At 34.1% G+C, this 18,723-nt stretch overlaps 2 protein-coding genes across 2 annotated transcripts; both read right to left on the bottom strand.

The window, feature by feature from the left end:
• LOC131843020 (facilitated trehalose transporter Tret1-like) lies at window positions 1–2,928 on the bottom strand. The gene is made up of 3 exons (XM_059191612.1): window positions 2,736–2,928; window positions 1,860–1,995; window positions 1–1,241 (listed from the first exon to the last, which is right to left on the bottom strand). Exons 1-3 carry the CDS (start codon window positions 2,841–2,843, stop codon window positions 1–3), a joined length of 1,485 nt encoding a protein of 494 aa, XP_059047595.1. The 5' UTR covers window positions 2,844–2,928.
• Window positions 2,929–9,144: 6,216 nt separating this feature from the next.
• Window positions 9,145–18,551, bottom strand: LOC131842984 (zinc finger protein 595-like). Its single transcript, XM_059191578.1, has 13 exons — window positions 18,344–18,551; window positions 17,073–17,201; window positions 15,936–16,343; window positions 14,824–14,999; window positions 14,108–14,176; window positions 13,752–13,898; window positions 13,028–13,105; window positions 12,353–12,529; window positions 11,777–11,887; window positions 11,546–11,657; window positions 10,910–11,008; window positions 10,029–10,203; window positions 9,145–9,398 (listed from the first exon to the last, which is right to left on the bottom strand). Exons 1-13 carry the CDS (start codon window positions 18,452–18,454, stop codon window positions 9,355–9,357), a joined length of 1,836 nt encoding a protein of 611 aa, XP_059047561.1. The 5' UTR covers window positions 18,455–18,551; the 3' UTR covers window positions 9,145–9,354.
• Between the last annotated feature and the right edge of the window lie 172 nt (window positions 18,552–18,723).

Genomic DNA, 18,723 nt, shown 5'->3' with positions numbered 1-18,723 from the left:
CTAACGTAACAATATTAATTTCCTCCGTTTCTCATACTTAAAATAGTCTTCGATTTCTTGCAACGTCTTATCTTTCGTTTCGGGAAGATACTTGTACAAGAACAACCAACATATAGACATGGAGACACCGAAGAAGACAAACATACCATGCATTTTAAAATATTTAAATATTAACGGTGCAAATTTCAATAGACTGGACTGTAGGAATATGAAGAATAACGAAATAATTATTATAGACTCTTGTTTATATTTCATTGGTATTAATTCACCATACAACGATACAGACATTATTACCGGGCCGCAGCTTACAGATAACGAGAACCCTATCAGTAAAAATATAGACATAATTTTGTTTTCATTTATAATTGTTAATTTTATCAAATACAGATATATTGATAAACTAAACAAAAATACTATAGCTATAGCCGACGCCCAGAATAATAACGTTCGTCTTTTCAGTATTTTCACTAAATAACAGCCGAAATACATGCTAAATACTGTGACACCGTCCAACAGTAACATCGCTATATAAGCCGTAGATTCACTATCGCATATCTTCTTCAATATTTCAATTGCATATATACTACATACGATTTTGCCGGACAAATTGTACATGGTTATAGAAAGAAAACAAATTAACATCGGCCGATAGAAATCTTTGGAAACTAAAGTTCTAAAGAAGGACGTAACAACGTTCCCATTTCGCTTCTGATTCGACGCATCGACCGCGCTGTAGGATTTTATCAAATTCTGTAATTCCCTTTCCGCTGTTCTTCCACTGCCCTTCAACCATCGATGGCATTTTTTGCACTCTTCAAATCTACCTTTACTGACCAACCATAAAGGAGACTCGGGCCATAGAAATACTGTTAAATTATACAGCGAACATACAAATCCAAATACAGATATATATTTCCAATGAAAAAATGTTCCTATAGCATTAGATACCCATATACCCCAATACAACGTAGCCGCTTTCATTGACAAGCTTATACCTCTAAATGAAGGTGATGCATATTCTGCTAAAATTGTAATTGATACAGTTAAAGCAGCTGAATAAGGAACGCCTAATGATATTTGGAATATTAACAATTGATTTGGTGTGTTGCTGCAGTAGAAAACAATTGATATTATGGTTATATATAAGTAGGTAACGGCTGATGTGTATTTGCGACCGAACAGCGTTAAAGCGGCTGAGTGAACGAAGACCCACGGTAGAGCTCCGTAACTGCATCCTGAAGCTGTAAATATTTGTTTATGTTAATATATATCTATAATATTAATCAAACTATAATAACACATTGAAGACTGCATTCAATAATCTTATTTCTCACATAGAAACCGGCATTTTTTATAAATTTTTGGTACTGTGCGAGGAATCGAACCCGAGACCATCGGATGTGAAGCGGTGTGTTCAATCGCTAGACCGCCGCGGCCTTTGTAAATTGGCCGCGTACACTTCTATTGTGGAAAGAATTTCCTGCCGAGGTTTTCTCACGAGACTACAGCATGGGGTTTTTCAAGAAGGGTATATTAAGGTTTCTTAAGGGTCGGCAACGCGCATTTGACACCCCTGGTGTTTCAGGCGTCTATAGGCTACGGTAACCATTTACCATCAGATGGGCCGTATGCTTGCTTGCCACCATAGTAGTATAAAAAAAAATATTGACATACAAATACTACCTACTCGCCCTGGCTTCGCCCGGGTACATGTATTATATATATAAATCTTCCTCTTGAATCACTCTATCTATTAAAGAAAACCGCTTCAAAATCCGTTGCGTAGTTTTAAAGACTTAAGCGTACATAGGGATAGACAGCGACAGCGACTTTATTTTATACTATGCAATGATACTTACAGATCCAAGACGCCATCTCGTCGGTGATGACTGTACCATTGGTCTCCTTTCGCAGCTGTGGTAGGTACACCGTCGGCGCGCTCATGTACAGTCCACATATGAAGTACACGTTCCATGTACCACTCGATACTAGTAACTTTAAACAAATTTATGATTTAAAATCGGATAGAGATTACAGAATTATTTATAAATGCAATAGTTTGTGAGTATGGATGGATGTTTGTTACTCTGTCACGCAGAAACTACTGAACGGATTTTGTTGAAACATTACAGTGATATAGCTTATACATCAGAATAACACATAGGCTATTTTCATACGGATGAAACCGCGGGCACAGCTAGTATTATATTATACAATAGTGTTACAAACAAACAAACTTATATATATATAATGTATATTGCACAGTAAAAAACATTTAAATTGACAGGATACAACGATCTTGCATCTTAAATTGTAAAATGACGGCCGCGGTGGTCTAACGGTTTTAGCACACCGCCTTAGTCCACCGGGTCGCGGGTTCGATTCATCGCTTTCGAAAATTGAAGAACTGATAAGAAATTTAACTTTTATTCCTTTCAAATAAGCTGCTATATATGATTACAAATATACAGATTCATTTTGAAATTAGGGAGAATGTAGTGTAGTGACCAGCAGCATAGTGATACCTAACTGGCAAGAAACTAAACTAATTTGTTTTAAGATTATTTCTTAATTAGTTTTAAAAGTCTTAAATTCAAAATCTTAATAACGAACAATTGCATACACATTTTGCATTTTAGGAATTACTATATCATCGAATTTTAATTTTTTTTCGTATCCTTTAATGGAAGGGCAAAGGGAACTGCCCCCTACAGCCATCGAAATTACTTCATTACCTGTCGCAAAAACGGTCTCCAAGATTTGTCATCGTCAGTACTGAGAGAGTCATTGCCATCGTCAGGAATATCATCAGCATTCACCTGTTTATATTCACAAGGCTCCATATTTTAGATTTCAGTTTACCCCATAACAGAATCGAATTCTGGTCTGAAATTTACAAATGAAAGAAGTAATGTCTAAATACCTATTTCTACCACCATTCTATTTATGTTTTTCATATGACAGTGAAATTATAGGGTTCAAAATAATAATTAGACAATATTATGCAAGCTTAAAATTATTAATGCGAAATATACTTCATAGAGTATATTTGCTCTCGTGTTCTCATCAATATCTATATCTATATTAATATTATTTTTTTTTTTATGGATCAGCATTTTGGCGCCAAAGTTGTTTTTTTTTTCAATATGGAATTTATGGATAACGGATCGATATTAAAGAGCTATATTGACAAATTAAGAAGAACTAAATTAACAAATTCTTACAAATTATTTCACTAATATTATAAATGCGGAAGTTTGTGAGTATGGATGGATGTTTGTTATTCATTCATACCTAAACTAAAAAAACGGATTATGATGAAACTACAGTAATATAGCTTATATATCAGAATAAAACAGGCTATAAACTTCACAGGGGTGAACCCGCGAGCACAATAATATGATTTAACAGTTATATAAAAGAAATATTTCTATAGAAAATACTCTGAACTTGCTCTAAACATAACCATTATACAATCAATATTATATAAAATATAAAAGGGAAAGAAAATCTTACCGTAAATCTCTCAAAAATAGTAATTTATATTTCCGCTATTTATAAAATAACTGCGGTATATTAGGAACCACAATTAATTTAATTTCAAATGTATGTTGCTACACATGTTGTAATAATAAAGGAAGAGATATCTTTTAAGCTTATTTGTATAATGTTTATTACAATTGCAACGTAATGTACGGTACAGGCGGAGTCGTAGTTTTATAAATCTTATATATAAAATTCTCGTGTCACAATGTTAGGTACCGTTCAGAAGCGAGCAGCCAGAATCATTGGTAATCAACGTCTTTGTGACAGACTAGACCCATTGGCGAGATATTGCTTCTCTGTGCATTTTCTATCGCATATATCACGGGGAGTGTTCTGAGGTATTGCTGAGTTTCACCATCGTACCACCCGCTAGAAACTAAAATAGCATCCTGATCATCTGGACGAATGGCGGTCTTCCACAGTGCGGTTTTCTAGAACGTTTCTTTTTGCCACGCACAACTACATTGTGGAATCACCTTCCAGTAATGGTATTTTCGAACCGATACGATATTAAAACCTTCAAGACAAGAGCTTATTTCTTCTTAAAAGGTCGGCAACGCATTTCCAATTCCGTTGGTGTTGCTGAATTGTTTGTTGTTGCTTGCTGGTGTGCATATGGGCGGCGGTAATCACTTATCATCAGGCGAGCCGCAAGCTCCTTTGTCCCCTGTGACTTAGTAACATAATCTCCTAAAATTAATAAATAAATAAAATAACATTACTTTTATTTATTTAAATTTCAGACAAACACGAGTCGGAGTTAATATTTTTTTCGGACTACTCTAATTCTATTGGATGCAGTTGATCTTTACAGCTTCACTGGACGGTAGGGGGCAGTGCAGATGGCACTCCAAACCAAAGGACTTATGGAGCGGCTGAACCCCGGCCAACTCCCGCCTGATACGACTTTAGTCTGAGGGTACCGATATGGGTTCGAACATCGGCAAAAGCCGTCGTAATTTCGATCCCCGTTTGAATTGGAAGAGGGATCGATGTAAGGGACCCGTAGTTAATTAATAGGTAATAAATGTCAACGAATGTACCATACTGGCGCAGATATAAAACTAATTAATTAATATTATTTGTTGTTTGATAGCTTTATCTATGTAGTTCTTAGCAATTATATCCGTACCACGTCCGTAGGTACTCTGTGCATGTAATTTACAACATGTAAAACCTATTTACATAATGATTAAATTGTTAAAAGTTAAGCTGTACGCTCATGTACATTATCATTATATTAATACGTGAAGAAAAAATGTAACATTTACGAAAATTGTTATAAAATATCTCTCCGTTCCTTTTCTCCGTATAGGACTCCTACTTGTAATTTAAAACTGATATTCAGCCTAATAGTACATTAATAAATACTATATATTAATGAAATAGTATAATGAAGACATAGATAAATAGAAATAAAGTTATTTTTAGTTCATACATTTTTATTTGACGTAATATTATTTTTGATCTTTTCAGTTTTCTGGTAAAACGGAAGGTAATTGTACGCTAACAGACATGAGTGACTGATTTCTGTATGGAATACATAATGAACGATTTAAATGTAGTAAAGTAGTCCTCTGTTAGATCTGGATTGTTAATAATGTTAGGCTTATTCCAAGTATTAACATTAGGAATGGTTTAAATCACGACCATTTAGACCACGTTTCGTCCGAGTTTTAACAGATTTTTTTATAGTTTATACAGAGGAGTGCAGAATACTATACTACCTATTTACCTATGTGGGCTAAAATTAAAGGTCCTGTCCTTTCTCACCACTGCCCATCAACCGCTTTCTGTTCCTATCTAATGGTTGGCTGGTAGAGAATGCCATATGGCATTAAGCTCGCCAAGTTGTACAATTTTTAAGTGCAATAAAGAATAAATAAATAATATATATATACTATTTTTTTCTTATTATGCCTAAAAATACATTAAATCAATAAAAAAAACACACACACACCATGTCAAATTGAGAATAGATAAAATTATTTCGTTATGCTCTTACTGAATGTGAAATATAACCATAATTTAAGTTGTTTATTACGCGACTTCGTCCGCGTTGAATTAAATTTTTATTTTTCTAAAATAAAAGTAGCCTAAGTTACTCCCTATTACATCAGATACCTGCCAAAAAAAATCCCCGTCAAAATCAGTCCAGCCATTTCATAGATTAGCCGGAACAAACAGACCGAGAGACAGATAAAAATTGTAAAAGATGTTATTTTGGTGTATGCACCCTATTTATATTCATATGCATGTAGTAAAAAACAGTTATTTCAATATTACAAACAGACACTCCAATTTTATTTATATGTATTAGTTGTGTACATATATATAGGCTGAATTAAAATAGAGATTTCGAAGTGACAGTTTAGAACAGCCATTGATTCTAAAAAGTAAAACGGAGGAAAAGCAATCTTTTGCATAACGTTTTGAAATACGTCGTATGATGTATGTGCGTATGTATACATTCGGCTTTATTACGACGTAGCCTTCGACTTGGACTGGAACTCCGCTTCGTGTGTTGTAACCATCATAACGCACTTATATGGTAATATATACTATTACAGTCCATTTAGTAGCTTTAGTTTTTCCGAGAAAGAATAACAAATATCCGTAATAATAAACTTTCCGTTCCGAACTATTTCGAAATGGCTGGAATTATTTTTATGACATTTTTGTTAGGTCTCAGAATAAGGTTGTTATTTTTTTATGAATTATTTTATGAAATTTTTTTATGAAAATTCAAATTTCGTATTTTATTACTAGATATATTAGATTTTGAAGTGACATCACGGAATTTAGGTCCTTTTCCATCCCTTGTCACACTTTGGGGAACCCTTCCTCATCCCTCAAGGTAACAAAATTTATGGATACCCTTACCCCCAGTATTTCGCTGACTTTTTTCCTTATTTCGGTTAAATAAGAAATATATATCTTTCTTGCCAAACCGGAATAAGGAAAGTCATTAAAAATATAGTCCCAAATTGTATTTTGCAATTAGGCACAAGTAACACAAGCAAGATAAGCCCTGACATAATTTGTTTTTAGCTTGCATCGACCCCAACTGCAAACATAATCGTATCTCTTTTAATTAAGTGTAGGATATTTATAAAATATATTGTACAATTTCATTCTTAGTTTTATATAAATTTATGAATAGAATGGCAACAAATAGTGTTTTTATAAAATATTCTATAACAGCTTTTTTTAAAATTATTAAACCGGGTCTTAACACGAATAATTTTATGGCAAATAAAGGTATTTACCCCTCTCGACGTTTCGACTAGGTTGCACTAGCCGTGGTCACGAGCTGACTGGAGTAACAGCGATGTCAAAGTAAAAGTTTTAAATAATGTATATTAAACACGAAAGTTTAAAATTAATCTATAACAGCTGTTCCTAAACTGTCTATTTTAATTAAGGGGGTCTTCCTATGTGATGGGTTGAAAAAATCGATTTTTTTTTTTCATAAATTGCTCCCTTAACATGTCTAGAATACGGTAGTAAAGCGATTTTAGAAAATTCGAAGTCGTTTTAAAGATACAGCAGGTAAAAGAAAGAGCGGTTCGGAGCGGTGAGTTGGCAGTTATATTTACCTATTGTGTACCGTCGGCTTTATACCTGGCCTCCCTTTTATTAATATATTTGTTTATACAAGTTTAGACAGTTTTCTACAGACTTAAACAGAAAAGGAGCAGGTAAACTTACTGATAAAGTTATCCAAGAAATTACAAAATTCTACGGATTAGCAATTCGACGCCATCCAGATTCGCTTGAAGATATGAGAAAGGAAGTTTGGGCAACGTACTATCACAAATGTTCTTCTGATGAAAACCCTCAGCATCAATTTTGTCCAGAAGGCGAAGACAGTTGGTGTAAATGGCGTAAGGCTGAAGCTAATAATGAACTGGACCAATTTCATCACGATAAACCACCTCTAATTCCGCAAGTCCAAGAAGCTATCAAACCGGTTTTCGAAGATTTATCGAAAGACGAATTATTAATTCGTTGTTTAGGAGCAGAGACACAAAACAATAACGAATCTTTGAATTCTTTGATTTGGACTTTCGCTCCTAAACATCTTCACTCTGGTCCCAAAGTTGTTGAAATTGCTAGCTACTTAGCAGTTATTATCTTTAATGAAGGTTTTCAAGGTATTTTAAAAGTTATGTCGATTATGGGATGCCCTGTTGGTCGTGAAGCCCAAGCGTATGTTGAGAAACGGGATGAAAAGCGAATCTTACGCTCTGAGCGGCGCGTAAGTGATGTCGTTAAACAAGCCAGGATTGACTCAAGAGCTGAACAATCTGCTTTAAAAGAGTTTCACGAGGAAGAGGAAGGAATACTCTATGGACCAGGCATCGCCGATTGAGAGTAAGTTGATATTTTAATAGTTTTTAACGGACTTGAAACTTTAAACGCGTTTTTCTCAAAACTGTGTTTTTCAAACTTTCCTCCATTGTATCTCAGAAACGGCTGGACCGAATTACTTGAAATTTACAGGGCACACTCAATATATGTAAACGCATGGAATGAACTATTATCAATCGAAAATTTTCAAAACTTCGATTTTTTTATAGCAAAAAACAAAAAAAAAAAACGCCTAATTTGCAACTTTTATTTCAAATGTCTATCAAAAATCCAATTTTTTTTATATTCATTTGATTATAGGTCATTCCGTGCTTTTAAGCCTACAAATTAAAACGCCGTTTTTTTTTTTTTTCAGATAAGCCGATCAGCCGGAATCGTGGAGGAAGTGGGAGCTCTTTTTTTCGAGGCGGGGGTGTTCAGAGCGCTGTAACTCTAGTTTGACTGAATATTTTTAGCTGAAATTTTATATTTATACTGTCCAAATATGTGTTAATAAATGATAAAAAACTTGAAGCTCTAAATATTTACTGGTCGTAGAAAAAAAATCCTAAAATATCCCTAAAAAACAGGCCGTCACATAGGAAGACCCCCTTAATTATAATTTAATGTTTTGATTGTAACTTTGTGTTTTGTTCGTTTGTGTTTTGTTCGTTCGTGTAATTTAATGTTTTGATTTTAACATTGTAACTTTTGACCCTGTCTTTCTAGTCCTATAACCAAGATCTAGGGCATGATGTATAATAGGGTTTTTATGGATGATAATGGAATGGTGCAGTCGCCTACGCTAACGGTAAACACTGGCGGGGCACCGTTGGAGGATGGTAAGATGAGCATGAGGTCAGGTCAGTTAGTACATCGTGACAAATTCACCAGAAATTTATCACGACGCTTTGAGGTCTATCCGACATGGCACATTGCTAGCAATGGGGTTTTAGACCACAATACTAGTAATTCCCTTCCCTTTATGGATTTATATAGTGGATTAAGAGCTAAGAGCTGAGTCACTTCTTGTTTCGAAACCACCACGAACTGACGATAGATTTGACATATAACTGTCTATAATAGACCTATATGAATAAATATTATCTGTAAACTGTGGAACGTTTTATATAAACATAATAATGTATAAATAGGAAATCATTAAATAAAAGTCATTTATCACATAACACATTTGTTTATTTACTTAAGATTTTATAGCAAAATATATACATTATTCATACCAGATATTATTAAACAATTTCCTATAGATTAAAATACATGAGATCGCGTCCTTTAAAAAAACAATAACGCAAGTCTATTCGTCAGTTTTACCATTTCACCACACAACTGAAAATAGATTACAGGGCCTGTTATAGGCTAAAAAAGCAGACAAAGTCACGGGTAAAGGCTACTATTCTATATATTTGAACTGTATAACAAACGCGTGATCGTTTATCAACTTAAACCACCGTCGACAGCAAGGCCGCCGTCTTCAGTACCTGTTTAACATCAGATATAATTAAGTGACAACTCAAATAGAAATAACTTTATGCAAATAAACTTAATATAAGTATTTTTAAATAGTCATTTTTTATTCTACCGCTCATTTGGAACGCAGACTCGTCACAGGAAGTATGAGAAAGAGACATGAGTGTTGCTCTTTTAAATAATTGTTGTTAGAAGTAAATACACATTAACAAAGATTAGGCATGCGACAATCAACATAGAAACCGCTACGCACTCAATCTGACATGTCATTTGACCACTTAGCCAAGCAACTTCGGAATGGTAATCAATGAGTGGTAACATGCCTAATATGACGTAGTTCTATTAATGTTTTTTTTATACTATGATGGTATGATACAAGCACACAGCTCGTATGACGGTAAACGGCTACCATAATCCTTGTAGTCTTTTGAGAAAATCTCGGCATGTAATCATTACACAAAACAAACACCTAAGTGTACCCCCCCGGTACCCCGGCTCACCTAGCGTGCGTCCCCCGTCGTCGAACACTTCGCGGGCAAGCAACTAAATACCTATATATACTCTTGACATGTCGCGACAGGCAGCCGGAGCATGTTGCTACTAACAGGATATAAACAATAAAGTAATAAATGGCGTCTTACCCCCGGCATCGTCTGGGCGAACACGTCGCCGGCGAGTAGCTAGTGGCCCGTGTATTCTCTTGACATGTCGCGACAGGCACGAGTGCCACTTGAACCGGGCAGAACATGTGCCGCACCGGTACGGGGACTGGTGGCTGTGTATCGCGGTTATGTGCGTGCGGAGTTTCGCGTTGTTCTGTAAAACCGCGATGTGACAATGTCACACATATGCAACTGTCACAATAAGTGTAATATTTGAATGTGACAGTGTCACAGACATGCAACTGTTAAGTTTACAATGCAAAAAATATATAGATAAGTAGATATAGACGTATATTTGGGTGTAGAGATGTAGGTAGGTAAGTCTTAGTATTAATAAATATTAACTATATCTTGCCAACAAACTGTTCTGCAGTTTGGAGAGTTTTTAATAATAATAAATGTAGGTTTAATAAATTTATATATATAATAATGCAACCATGAAATTTAATTTGTAATATATGAATGCGGCAATGTTACAAAAGTAGAGGAACACCTGTTAATAAAATAAAAGGTACAAGTGACAATGTTACATAAAGAAACATGTCAAGATTAAATGTTTATGTTCAACATTTATTATACTTTTGTCACTTGTCATTATGCTACGTTTACATTCAGCCGCTTCCCCTGCCACTCGCGCTGCCGGAAATATTGCCGGGCGACAACTGAGCGAGAGGGCTGTATGTAAAAACACGCTGCCACTCGCGCTGCCAGTCCTTTGACTCGCGCACGAAACAATCGAGGGAAGTGGCAGCGCCAATGGCTTGGGAAGTGTTTCCACTCGTGTCCCTCATTTAGGCTACAGCCGTGTATAGATATAGCCGTGAACAGACAAAGGTGTATAGGCTCTGCGTACAACTCACCGTGAAATGTTTCCCGCAGTGGTCACACAAGAGCTCTGCCTGACCTTTCTGATGCACCACCTGGTTGTGGCAGTACAGTGACGTATGAGTCTTGAACACCTGGTGAAGATAATAGTAGATTTACCCAATTTATTTATTAAAACTTCAATACACAAATTTAATTAATATTATAAACGCGGAAGTATGTGAGTGTGAATGGATGGATATTTGTTACTCTTTCACGTATAAACTACTGAATTTTAAAATAATCTAGCTTATACATCGGATTGACACATAGACTAAAAATTTCATGCGGGTGAAGTCGCAAGCACAGCTAGTACGAAAATTAAGGTACTATTCCTCTAATCATTAGTAGAGGAATAATAGTTTTAAAATTTGAAGCAAATGTAATTACTCTCATTCTGGTTAAGGTGTTTGCGTAATTTTGACTTAAATTTCTAAACTATATCTGATTTGAAATTACAGGATAACATCTTAGTACTTTGGAATGGCAACATATGAGTGGTATCACACATTTCACATGATAACGTGATGACCATAAAGTTCAGGTGTATAGACGACGGTGTATATATAACGGGCCACTTGATGGTAAGTGGTAACACTTACCATCAAGTCACATAAATAAAATCAACTTACCTTTTGACAAAGTGGACACTTATGCACATAATTCTTCAAATGCTCCCAATTTATATGATCTCGTAGTTGAGTTTTGTTGGCGAATTTTTGGCCACAGTCGCTACACATGTACCTAAAAAATAAAACACTATCAAGTGTTGCCCACATTTCGTTCGGTAAACTTACATGTTTTTAATTGACCGCAGATTTCTTTCTTTCTACATAATGTGACTCACTGGAAACTAAACTTACTTGAATTCATCCTCTGTGATATGTTTCTTACTAATCGTCATGTGCTGTTTGTACGTTGCAATCGATGAGAACGTTCGGTTGCATGGCGCACATATTAGCTCGCCGTTCGCCCTGCACACAACATGCAAACAATTGTTATATATTAGAGAAAATACAATAAAAAAATAATCGATTATTATACACAATATCAGAGTTTGGATCGGTTAAAATATTTATTTATTTTGTAGTGGTCACTCAGTGGTCGTAATTCGAGCATAATAAAAAATGCAAAAACAAGCAATAACAAATATTGGGACTACATTTCTCCCCATAAGGTAATTTATGGATTAAAATCCCCCCCGGCCCCCCCCCTAATTTTTCACACATTTTGCAAATTTATAAAATATTAGGGATTTTTATTAATAGTTCGAAGTATAAATTTTATTGGTTATTATATTAATGATACATTAAATTTGACATGTGACGATGTCTGCCTTGCTATGTGACAATGTCACACTGTCTACTTCAACCTCACAGGTATAATAATGTATATGTAGTGATATAATTTATGTATAAAATTCACAAAGGTACACATACTTGGCGGTGTGACTTTGTAGATGCCTCAGTAGGTTTCCTCGCCATTGGAAGCTCTTGTCACACTGCGTGCAAGGATACTTCTGCTTTGATTTATTCACCAGCGTCTTGATTTGCTCTATGTGCGCCTGTTGCTTCTCTGGCGTGACTGAATCTTCGGCGAGCGAAGCGTTTAGTTTTCTAGATGACAAGATTACTTTAAGTTTTTATACTGCTACTATAATATATATGTAACATTTTTTAATTTATTTCGACAGCCTCGGTTATGTAGCAGTTTAGCACACCGCTTTACTTCCGATGGACGTGGATTCGATTCCTCGTATCGCACAAAAAAATGTATTCATGAGTAATTATACTCATGAATACAGTTATTTAATTTAATACAATTATTTAATTATTGTTTGTATCGGTCAGGGAGTTTTCTGTATATATTAATATGTATATACAAAAAATCTAAGTTTTTGTATCAGTTGTCTAGTACCCATAACACAAGCTCTGCTTACCTTGGGACTAGATGGCGTCGTATGAAGTGTCCAGGGGTATTATTATTATTGGTTTAAAAATATAATTGCTTATATGTCAATTAATACCAACATCATATAGACTAAAACTAATATAATATTCACCAATAGCAAATGCTAAACAGGTTTATTATAAAATTAACATACAGATTCTCACCTCAACTTCAGCTGTACCTGGTGTTTGGAACTTGTCCTGACATGTTTCTGAAGGTTTGAAGTTGTCATAAACGTTAATCTGGAAAACAGATTATTTCAAAGCAAGGAAATACTTTTGATCAAAAGGTCGTTGGGCAAAATCTTATCCAGTTAAAAAAAAACGTATCCGGCTAAAATAATAAAAATGAGTGAAAACTGATTTATCTTAATATATATTTTTTTCTTTTTCATATTTTGGTCTGAGTCCCATGCAGATAGCATTAATGCGACATATTCATAAACTAGAGATGTTTATCTACTATCTACTATCTCTATAACTTCCCAATCTATTTTTTTTCTGTAGGCCGTGGGTATAGATTTCATACTAAGGTGCCCAATAACATTCTTTTCATCCATGATCAGAAAGATTTACAAAGGTTTCTTAAGTTTAACACGTTGAAAATCGCATTGAAAAACCTTATTTAGCGGCATTTATTATTTTTTATATATATTGAGGTAGACATTATTTAACCCCTACATTAATTTAAATTAAAGTGCTCACAGATAATCACCCGGTCCCAACGTGTAAATTTACTTTCGTTGCGGAGTGACCCACCGGTGGGCATGTGGTCTTTAACATGGTAAATAAAGAGATTTCTAAGTCAATAGCATTGATTGTCTATCTCTACCTACCTACCTAACTACCTACGTCTTAAATACAGTGTTTTCTAAAGTCTCTTTCTTACCTACAGGCCTCGCAGTACGGTTTCCTTTTCTGTCCCATTTCTATCGTGTGCCTCTCGATGTGTTTGCGCAGTGAAGTTTTCCATCTGAACGTTTTCTCGCAGTAATCGCAGGGGAATAATGTCGGGCCCGCTAATATGCTTTTATCACTAGAAATAAAGAATAATGTATTATTTTTTAATTTTTTATTATTAGATTTATATTTTTATCTCCTCAGGGTAGAGTGTAGACTTTCCATAGGAGATATTACGTTTATGCATGAGTGGGCTACAACCACTTACGATGTGTAGGGCCGTTTTCTCTTATGTTTGGCACAAGCTGCAGATTGTTGTTAAACTAAGGCCTAATAAATACTTACTTGCTATCTTCTGTTTGTTCCAATTGTCCATTATCTTTGTCATCATTCAGATCATATCTTAAATCGATTCTGAAAAAACAATAACCATAAACCATTTACCTTTCTGAACTTCACAAACTTGATGTTCATAAGCGGCTAAAACTGTTGTAATTAATATATTTCCATAATGGTCAGTTCAGAATACAGATTCATAGTGGGAAGGGAATGACCCTATTGCTAGCAATGTACCATGTCAAGTCACCTCCTTGCGGTTTCTACTATAAACCATTGTGATAAGATCCTTGTGAATTTGCCAGAATGGGCTAACCGACCTGACCTCAGGCTCATCTTATCATTCTCCACTGTTGCCTCGCCAACGGAAACCGTTAGCGCAGGCGAGTGCACCTTATATGTATATACAACATATCATAGCATATTCAAAATTTGCATGCTCATAAATTGGTGCAATTAAACAGTTGTCAATAATATTATTATTATTGACAACTTTTTGTTGTATTTTCTCTACCTAAAGGTTGTCTTGAAGAGATTGCTTCTAGCGATATGACCGCCTTTTGTGCTTCCATATCTCTTTTCTGTATAATTCTTATGTATTAATTCTATTGGTGCAATAAAGAGTTTATAAATAAATTATTACCTGGACCTATTACTATGATGTAACTGTATAATATGCAAATAAAAATTTCATTACATTATCATCAATAAAAAACAATACGTACCCATAACCGTAACTGTGTACCTTCTCATAATGTTTAAGTACTGCTCGCTTGCAGATGAACATCTCACCACACTCCTTGCACTTATATCTATGTAGGTGTCTACCGGCGTGGTAGTTGTACGCTACTTCCGTCGCGAATGTACAGTCGCAGACATTGCAGCTGTGTTTTGATGCGTTCTAGAATAAAAATATTCCGACTAACAGTTGTTACCTTTGCAGACTCAGTTACGTATGTAATCACTTAAGTAATAATGTAAATCAGACTTCTTTAATATGAATGGAATAAGGAAAGCTGATCCTCCTTCAATGTGGGATATTTAGCTAAGAAGAGAGAGAGAGAGCTATTGTATTCCTCTCCATTTGTTTATGGAGCAAAATAGAATTATTATAATTTTGTCCCGTCGCAGAACTTGGAAAGCGTGATCGTAAGTACAAATTGCCAGTTGCTAGCGGTACCTCGCGGCAGAACTAATTTGTTAAACAAGGCGCCCATGACACACGCACTGGCCACTCTCAATAAAATAGCAGAAACAACGGATTTGTTTGTGTGTAGTCTGTGTGAATTCACAAAAACAACATCGTATGTTATATGTTATATTAACGAACATGTATAATATAGAATTAGATACACTATTGTATTGGGCTTAGTCCTATAATAATAGCTGTATAAATAAATAAATAAAAATAAATAAAATTATTTGCCCTGCCCCTGTATAGAACCTTACATGCTGATCGTGCACCACTCCCAAGAGCACTCCGTCTGCTTAATGAGTTATCTACTATTTTTCCACTTGACATCTTTAATTGTACTGCCACAGAGTTTCACAGAGCGGTAACAATTTTTGTGGAGTCACAATATGAGAGTAGTGTGTTAGTATATTTCTACATTATTAATATTATTGTAATTTGTATAGGTGCTGATTTTATATTTATTTTATTTCTTTTGTTTTATTTTTTTTGTCACCTTATTGTTATTATGATTACTATTATTAATGTATGTATTGCATATATTTATTCCTTGGTGAGTGCATTGGTATTGCACTGTAATAATCACCGAGAGCAAGTAATTTTATATATAAATATAAATAAATAAATAATTGTAATATAACTCACCAACTCATGTTTGAAATGCACATGATCTTTCAAATCGTCTATATTTGGAAATGTAACTATACACTTCTCACATTTGAACATAGCATTCAAATATTCTTCATTCATAATCATAATTCTTCTCTCCTCCTCTAATTGTTTGGGTGTTAGCTTCACTTCTTTATACAACTCTGATGACACCTTCCTCTTCTTCCTTCCTACTTTTTTGTTCTTTTTTATTTTATCTTCCACTTTATCATCATTATTAAATTCATCATATTCATGAATTTCTTCTTTAATATCACATATATTTTCTACATTATCATTGTCTATAACTTTATCGTTCGATTCATTAAAGAAATCATTATCTACTTTGGGTATATTCAGAGTTTTTTCTGATTTTGCTTCATTTGTCTTAAGTTGTTTCGTACTCTGGAAATAAAGATATTAATTATATGAAATACATACAGAAATTTTATTTAACTATTTTAAGAAAATGTCAGGGATGGAGGCCTATTAATATTGGTACAATCAAGTTTTATCTGAGGTAGATTTTCTAAGTCATCTGCATCTCACCTACTTTACCCGCCAAGCAGTTTGGATTATAATCCAAACTATAGTTCTTGAGATTAGGCAGTAAAATTATAGGATATGAGGCATGACATCACAGTCATCCAGATATCAATGCATGAGTGCTATCATAGGCATCACTGTGATCATATGATGGTACTGTTTATGGTTTCTGTATATGGGCATTTATTGCCACATTGTAGGGAAAAGAATAGTTACTAGTGTTGAGTAATGATACCATTGCTAGCAGTTAACCATGTCAAGTCACGCCCATGCGATTTCCACTAGAATTTGAGGTTGTACACGGCAAAAAATAAATAGGAAAAAATAGTCTCTATATGTTTTTTATATTCTATAGTCTTTTGGAGGAGGCCTATGTCTTGGGACAAGCTGATGATTGTCAGCACAAAGGCTAAATAAATAAATAAATATGTTTTTTATATAAAATCAAGCAATCTGAGGCTGGATTCTCAATGGAGATTATGTCTCAGGAGATTTGATAATCAACTGATCTGCTTATAGTGTGGAAGACTGATTACATGATTAAAAAATATATATATATATTTTTTTTTAATACAATTACTAACTTACCTTCTTTGTACAGTCGAGTAGCATTTTGTAAGCATGCTGAATTTGTTCTTTAAACTTGATGAACCGGCCGAGCAGTGCTTCACACTCCGAGCACAGCCAGACTGCATGGTCCACTGGTATACAGGACATCTGAAAGCAAATTCATAATATCATAACCTAAAATGATGACCTTTGAAGTCATTAACATAGTATAAAATGAAGTAATTTCCACTGTCTGTTTGCTTTGATCTTTTAAACTACTTGTTATGTACTAAAGTGGATACTTTATAAAAAGTAGTCTATAGATGTCATTCTGGCCAGTGTGATTTGTGCTTTAATACTCAACAGAATTTAATACAGTTTTTGGCAATAGATAGATTAATTCAAATGGAAGGCTTATGTGTATAATACATATTGATTTTATGAGTATTTATAACACAAACACGCCTCTCGTGTTAGCACTGTAATTTTTTTTTTTTTTTATATTACGTTTCTATCCGTGGAAACCTATAAGTGGCTGTTATCATTTAATTATGTTTATAACTATGTTTGTAAATAGCCTTGGTTTTCCGAAAATAAATAAATAAATAAAAATAAATATATACCCATGTGAAGCCAGGGCAAGTAGTCACCTAACTATAGCATAAATATAAAGTTGCCTGTACCCTCCATTTTTGTTAAAAGTATGTCAGTTGTTCCATTTATTACAATATAATATTATTCTTATTATATATGTATCATATTAATTATATTATATCCTAGAGAGGAGAACAGGAAAGCTGTCTATTTATATAAGTGATAGTAAACACTTACCATCAGGAATGTTAGCTTAATTGCCATTATAATAACATAAAGAAAAGAACAGGAAAACATTTTTATTGGTTGAATATTGTGCATGTTCCTGCGCTAATGGTATTTGATGGTGATGATAGGATGAGTAACAAATCTACCCTCATAAAATAGGAATCTATAAACTATAGATGGTTTCACAATTGCCTAAACCTTTCATTTAAAGGATAAACAGAAAGAAAAAAAAAGTACTATATATGGCTCTTTTATGCACTTTGAATTCCTAAAAAATGCACTTACCATACGGTTATATAGACTGATGGTTTGTTTGCTTGGTTTTTACATTTTTTAACTAAATTAAGAGCCAAAGACATCGCCGCCGAATTACATATATTCAATCGCCATAATAATAGTATATTCAGCTAGATCGTTGAAATATAAAATAATTGTCTATGCTCAAAATTCAGATACTACCTCAGCGTATTTATAAAATAAAAACTCACCGGTATTTCATTTATTATTTTCATAAAACATTGCTTTTTACAAATATCCTCAATCTTATTAATTTCTCTTTCGGCAGATAAGCAACCGCAACACACATTATTCTTGTTCATTGCAATTTAAGATATATTAAAACTGCGTATAAATATCATTTTCAGATAATCAATAAACAATAATAAATTGATTAAAATTTTACAAAAAAAAGAACGCTAAAACAGAAAAGAAAAACAATAATATGTCAAGTGCGTTTAGTTTATTCACTTCACGATATGACAAATTACTCCTATGCAGAAAATAGTATTCTCTTATGTAGAAACTCTAGTACTGCAATAAATACAATATAAGTAATACTGTATTGTAAAATAAAATTTATATGATTTTT

This window comes from Achroia grisella, unplaced genomic scaffold, assembly GCF_030625045.1.
Source record: "Achroia grisella isolate CSIRO2021 unplaced genomic scaffold, CSIRO_AGI_Agris_v1 utg2716, whole genome shotgun sequence".
Classification (NCBI taxonomy): domain Eukaryota; kingdom Metazoa; phylum Arthropoda; class Insecta; order Lepidoptera; family Pyralidae; genus Achroia; species Achroia grisella.
Note: the sequence above shows the minus strand (reverse complement) of the source record. Positions and strands in the feature narration are given on the sequence as shown.